General features: G+C 34.4%; 1 protein-coding gene across 1 annotated transcript in view; it reads left to right on the top strand.

The window, feature by feature from the left end:
* The window catches only part of LOC106877699 (neurexin-4), a 424,377-nt gene that overhangs the window by 174,712 nt on the left and 242,139 nt on the right, over positions 1–7,526 (top strand). Inside the window, exons 10-12 of the mRNA XM_052966322.1 lie at positions 2,204–2,359; positions 5,758–5,893; positions 6,181–6,287. Of these exons, the coding sequence (XP_052822282.1) occupies positions 2,204–2,359; positions 5,758–5,893; positions 6,181–6,287 (399 nt within the window). The remainder of the gene's footprint in view (positions 1–2,203; positions 2,360–5,757; positions 5,894–6,180; positions 6,288–7,526) is intronic.

The raw sequence follows: 7,526 nt of genomic DNA, 5'->3' as shown, positions 1-7,526 counted from the left end.
ATATATATAAAGAGAGAGAGAGAGAGAGAGAGGGAGAGGGGGGACCAGTCAAGCAGCACATCACGCTGTAATTCTTGGATATATATATATATATATATATATATATATATATATCTCGGAGGTGGTGCCAGGTCATCTGTGTCATTCAGGCTCATCATAGGTTTCATCACTCAGGCTCATCGCAAATTTTGCATAAGACACATGCCTGCTCAAAGAATTTCACATTTTACCACAATATTTCTAGCCACAAATAATTTACTTTTTATATCTCACACTATGCCTTTCTCCATTTCTAAGTTAAGGGTAAAAATAAAGCAGCCTTGCAAAACACAACTAATCTTTACACACAGAATCACAGAATAACAGTAATCAAATAACAACAGTAGAGTGCATAACAAACATCAACGATCTGAATGTCACCTGTACTCTTGACAAGAGATGCTAGTTGGTCTTTTTCACCTACTAGACTCATTCGTATTAACCTGAGTTGCTGGATAATTTTTTGTTCCTTTAAGAATATTGTAGAACGGAAACTTTTCATAGATTGGAATTTAAATCTCTATAGAAATTTATTGTTTCAAGAAAGCATTGAATTTGTATTACTTGTAATTTTTGCCATTATAGCTAACTACTCGGGCAGTAACTTCTGAGCCCGAGTAAGGTGCGTGTGAATGATGTCGAGAGAACATCTGCTACAAATATTTTTTGACACAGGACACCTCTAAGACAATCACCAAGCACTGAACGAAAATAGATTAACTGTGACAAAGCTCAATAAAAGGAGCCCGAATTAATGGCTGAATTTACATACTTGAAGTCAATGTTGGCAGAAATTAAATCAGCTTGCAAATACATGCTCACTTCACTAAATTCATGCTTGGGCTAAGCCCAAACAGCTCAAGTGCCAGAGTTGCCACTGATACATATATACGTATACACACAAACGCATTGCATAATGTGGAGTTAATAACTCCTAATAAAGGCACAATTCACAAATTTTGGTAAATCAAGTGAATCAACCTTAGTATTTCATTGGCTCTTATTTTATCAATCTCAGAAGAATGAAATGTAAAGTCAACCTCAGTAGAATTTTTAATTTAGAAGTAAAGGTATATAATTAAATACGGAAAATCATTTCGTCCATCATTTTACTAATTTTGCCAATCTGCCTCACTTAACAGTTAGTTTTATACTGTCCTTATTTCATGGTCATTATTCAGTTTTGCATTACCACTTTTCACCACAACTAGAATTTAATTATAATATATAAGTTTGTACAGGGTCTATATGTATGTACACATATTTATACACATACCTGTATAAATATATGTGTGTACATACGCATGTATGCATATACATACACATGCATCTTTACACACATATACACACACATCTCAATGTGATTGTAACCTCGATGGCATAAATAATCTAAAAGACTAAATAACTTTATATTTACGTGTGTATATGTATGGCTGGCTGACTTTATGAGAAAACAGCATCAATGATGGCATCTTCACTACTTTATCATTCAGTTATGCACATATCTGTTGCAAACAAGCAGTCTTTGATCTGACTGGAGAAGGAAAAATTTTGTGTTCTTTTTGATATTTATCATAATTATTATCATTATTAATACTTCACATATATTATTGAATATTTGTTTGTGTGCATTTTGGTTGGTTGGTTGGTTGGTTTTAGCTTTCCAATTTTGCCTGACCTTTCACCAAATCTATGAAATTAATGCCTAAACTTGTGATTGTCAACTTATTTCAGACTTTCGCTGACACAAATGGAAGAACATTTTCAATATTGTTATTATATTTTTGTTAACCATCATGCATTATCCGTCTTTATTTTTTTAATTTAAGATTTCCTGAAATTAATTAAATCAGAACTCTTTTATAATTATTCTTGTAATATTTCTTCATTTCTTCATGTTCCTGAAGCTAAAGTTCAAAAAATTTCTGGAGGGAATTAATAAACGTCATTATAAATAATATAGTATGAATGAGTCCAAAGACCTTGTTTTTGGTTATGCAACAGTGTGTTAATAAATAAAAATTATTCTGTATTATCAGAACAACTTTTCACTTATGTCCAGTAGTTTCATACAATTTTATTTAAAATTCTATTGAAAGATTAATCCTAAATTTAATTATTTTACATCTTCAGTTTATTGATCAATATTTCTTCTCTTAAATAGATGATGTTGAAAGTCCAACTACCTCTTTTAGTGATGGTCTCTGGCATAGTTTTCTCATAGCAATTGACTCTAGTAAAGTTAACTGCACTGTGGACCGAAATTCCAAGGTGTCTACCAGAGTCTTGGATGTCAAAGCCGGGGCAGACTACTATTTAGGTAAGAATTTATTATATATTTGTTCATTAATGTCTGCTTTTCCATGTTAGCATTAGTTTGGACGAAGAATTATTTGAGGATGGATTTTATTACCTATTTTCATGTAAGGGATGTTTTATCCCTGGGTTTTATTTCATAATGTAAGCAACGAATATCAATGTCACCACTCTTTTGCTCCATCGGTGACAAGTGTGAATTCATGCACATTCACATACATATTCACACATACATATGTACACAAAATGGATTTGCAGCTTCTGACAGCACAATTTTCTCACAAGGTATTGGTCAGCACTTGGGCTAGACTATAGGACACTTACCAATGATGCTGTGCTATGGGACGAAACCTAAACTTATGGGGTTTTAAAGTGAATGTGTGCATGTGCATGTATTCTTGTTCTGAACTAATTTGGGGATTGTAACTCCTAAAGAAAACCTGTGATCATGATATCAACCTAGTTGTGTCTCATTCAGTTTGTCAGTATGTAAATTGTTCTTTTGACTATTTTAAAAAAGAATTACATAATTTTTGGTTTAAAACATTGGAAACCTTTCACATATTACCATATCTTAACGCACAGTAACATTTGAAGAAACATACTGGCTCTCTTTAACTATGCAGTCTTCCATCCTAAATTCTGTTGGCTGGCACAGTTAAAACAACTTTTCTGCAAAATAACCTGTTGGAATTTATATCTTAACTTGTGGAGAACATTTACTGATTTTAAATCAGAGCTTCCTCATTGTTCAAAACGGGACTTCATTATATAAATTTCATTTGATTGTCATTTCTGACCATGCTAAAATAAAATCTGCAGGGTATGATTAGTATATTCAAGGAAGAAGTGTTGTATTTGATAAAATTATATTGCATGAAGAAGAAGAAATATCACAATAGCATTCCACTTTCTTCAGTGTTGAATACATTATAAGTCAATACAAGAAAGATAACCAACTAGGGTGGCAGAGTACCAGAAGCCAAAGACATCATGATACCATGTAGATTAAAGTGAACTGTTTGCCAATATGTTTATATATATATATATATATACATACACACACACACACACAGAGTATAAAGTCAGGAGGTATGAGATGAATATATTTATTTCATCAGTTGATATCCATAGGACAACGGCCATTTCGCAGCCAACATAATGCAAAAATGATAAATTATTTTTGCATAGTATTGGCTGCAAAATGGCTGTCATCCTATGAATATCAACTGGTGAAATAAATATATTCATCTCGTAGCTCCTGACTTTCTTTATATTCTATATACCCCTCATGAAATAATCTCCACTGTTTGGATTTATTGGATTTCAACTGCATAAGCCTCTACATTACTCTTATGTATTGTTTTACTATGTGGTATGTAGCTGGGTCCACTAATGTAGCTTTTTTGTGATTTCCACCGGCTTATATAAGTCCATATATTGTACATTATATGTGTATATATATATCAAGGGTAAAAGACCCCCTTCGGTCATGAATGACCATGGGATTGCACCTAGAAAGTTTCCCTCCAAGGCACAAGTCCAGGAAAGGTTGTTTTATGGAAACCCAGCAGTCACCCATGCATACCAGTCTCCCCTCTCCACACCACTGATATTATCCAAGAGAAAGGCAAAGGCCAATACAGCTTGGCACTGGTGACATCACAACTCATTTTTACAGCTGAGTGAACTGGAACAACGTGAAATAGAGTGTCTTGCTCAAGAACACAACACACAGCCCACTCCAGGAATTGAACTCGCTACCTCATGATTTTGAGCCCAGTGCTCTAACCATTGAGCCATGCTCCTTCACACACACACACACACACACACACACACACACACACACACATCCCCTAACCCACTTCTCATGTCTCATTTTCTCATCCACCCTTACAACCTCTACCCACCTGTACTCTCTGTTCTCCTGTCTCCACTCATTTCTACTCATTTCATACCCTAATACTTCATCTGCAATATTTTACCTCTTTCCAACTCTGCTCCAATTACTCTCACCACTCTTCTATAATGGAAATAGCCATGTAACTTCTCTACAGTAAGAAACTTGTTCTGTTCTGGTGCCTTCTTTCTTTTCCTAGCATAGAGTCATCTCCCACCACTCAGTCAAAGAAGATTTTAGTCTTACAAGCTGCATGGCAACCTCATTGGTGCTGGTGCCATAAAAAAAAATCACCAAGTACACACTATAAAGTGCTTAGTGTAAGAAAGGGTTTCCAGCTGTAGAAACCATGCCAAAGCACAATGCATTTCTTGGATTCAGCAGACCCTGTCAGACAATCCAGCTCATGTCAGCATGTAATATAGATGTTAACTGATGATGATGATATATATATACATGCACACTCACACACTCCATTGTCCATTATTTAACGTTTATTTTTCCATACATCAAGCTAAGTAAAATTGCTGTCTTCCACATGTACAGGCTTGTCCTTTCAGCCAATGCCAGTTAAAAAGCACTCATGCTGGTGCTACATTAATGCGCCCATGCTGGTGACATGTAAAAAGCACCCAGCACATTCTGTTAAATGGTTAGCATTAGGAAGGACATCCAGGCATAGAAACCATGCCACAACAGACAGTTGGAGTCTGAACAACTCCCTGCTAGCCAGCTCCATGTCAAGCCATCCAACCCATGCCAGCATGGAAAGTAGATGGTAAATGATGTTGAGTTACAGAAGTGGTTTGCCTGTTGCAACTTTCTTGCATTCTTCCTCTGCTTATATAATTCCCAGAACTATTGACCTTATGAAGTTTGAACTGAACATCAATTTTGTCTGTCACTAGACTCGAAAAAGTCTGGAAGCTCATGAACATTGTCTCTTCTCCTTAACCCTTTAGCATTTAAACCAGTCATATCTGCCCAAAATATTCTGCCACTTTTATGTTCAAACTGGCCAGATCCAACATCTCACACCTGCACTACAATGTTCTTCTAAAAATAAACAATTGCATCATCAAAATATTGAAGCCACAATATATTGAAGCATGATTAATAAAAAGACAATGTGAATAAATAAGCAAAACATTTGACAGAATAATGTGAATAATAAAGGGTTAAACTATTAACTATTTAACTATTAGACTGTTTAATAGAAAACCTACATGTGGTATCAGGAGCAATAACATTATGGTTACTGGCTAAACATCATACTAGTAAGTCAATATCCGGTAAATCCCAGTTAAATATAATTTCAATAGTTTTAATATTATTAAACATAAAGACAAAAAAATCCCTCCTCATATAGTTGCTAAGTCTCTCAATTTATATTTTATAAGAGTTTATTTATACTTTCTGACAAATTATTAAACCTTCATTTATTATTTTTTTTTTTAAGAAGAAAATTCTTAGAGAATCAATAACATCTTTGTGTCTTATAGGTAGTTTTGGTGGAAATCTTGGGTTTATCGGTTGCATGAGGCATTTAGATATTGGTAACCTACCAGTTGATGATGGAATGCCAAGAGGTTCAAAGCCTGTGGGAATTACCATTGGAAACTGTGCTATTCGAAATAGGTAAGTATAATTTACTGTCACTTTTTAGCTACTTAGCAAATCACTACATTTTAATGAGCTCAGATTATTGGGATGTAAAGATGTCATTGTTGTTTTACACAAGTTAGAATAATGAGATACTCTGAGGATGTGATGAGAAGATGTGTAAAGAAATATTGTCAGATGAAGTTGAAGCATTTTGTTTGTAGCATTATTTCATATGGATAATTAAAATATTTTGATAATTTGGTTTCTAAGATTTTTTGTTGTTCATGACATTGTGGCTTTTTTGTTTTTCTGTCTGATAGATGTACTCCAAATCCATGTGAGAATGGAGGTATATGTAAGCAAGATTGGAACACATTCACTTGTGACTGCAGCCATACTGGTTATAAAGGGGCAGTTTGCCATATTTGTGAGTATTTTAAAGTTTATACCAATTTAAATGTCATATACTTTAAGGATGCAGTGTGATATCTATGCTTTTCTCAAAGACATTTGAAATGAAAATGAAATAAGTTGGCTTCACCAGGAAATTACTGCAATACCAACATTCTTGGAATATATGCTTTGTACTTTGGCATTTTAACTCCATATTGTATTCTTTTATTCTTTTGCTTGTTTCAGTAATTTGACTGCAGCCATGCTGGAGCACTGTCATGAAGGGGTTTTTAGTCAAACAAATTAACCCCAGAACTTATTCTTTGTAATCTTAGTATTTATTCTATCAATTTCATTTGCTGGAATACTAAGTTATGGGGTACGTAGACACATTGGCATCAGTTGTCAAGCAGTGATAGGGGGACAAAATCAGGCACAAAGACACACACACACACACACACACACACACATATATATATATATATGTATATGTATACATACATAACAGGCTTCTTTGTGTTTCCATCTACCAAATCCACTTGCAAGGCTTTGGCTGACCCAAGTCTATAGTAGAAAACCCTTGCTCAAGGTGCCACACAGTGGGACTGAACTCGGAACCACATGGTTGAGAAGCAAGCTTCTTACCACACAGCCACATCTGCTACAATACTATATTTTCTTGAGTTGTACTTGTTTGACGGGTGAGTTGATTTGGGATCGTGTATTGGGACTAATTCAACTGCATTAAAGTCATTGTTGCCATTAAATACATACACTTATATTTACTTTTAATTTGTCATTTTATAACTATAATACATGCATGCATCCATCCATCCTTTCATTCATTCTCAAGTATCAAAGTCTTTTTGTTAAACAACTTTGGCCTGGTCCCAGACATTCTGCTTTACTGATTAAAAAGCCAAGTGCTTTCTCCAAGATTTAAGACATTGGCACTTCAGTTTCTCCATTATGAAAGACCTACTTGAAATTAAATTTTGGTGCAATTTTCAAAATATGAAATAACCACTGGTATTACAGTAGACAGTATTAACCAGAGTAAAAGAGGCAAAATGTGGGATATTTCTGGGTTGGGAAGAGAACTAATATTTCTTCTCACTCTCAGATATTTTACTATGAAGAATGAACTGGCTTCCCAGTTCTTCATATAATTAAGCCTTATATGTTTTGGATATAACAAGTAGACTTTATGCTGGTGAAGTTTTTACTTTGTGATTGCAGTAAAACTGTTAACACTAATAATCAAAAGAATTAG

The sequence above is a fragment of the Octopus bimaculoides genome, chromosome 3 (genome assembly GCF_001194135.2).
Source record: "Octopus bimaculoides isolate UCB-OBI-ISO-001 chromosome 3, ASM119413v2, whole genome shotgun sequence".
Lineage (NCBI taxonomy): Eukaryota > Metazoa > Mollusca > Cephalopoda > Octopoda > Octopodidae > Octopus > Octopus bimaculoides.
The sequence above is the reverse complement of the archived record's forward strand: the minus strand, read 5'-3'. Positions and strand labels throughout refer to the sequence as shown.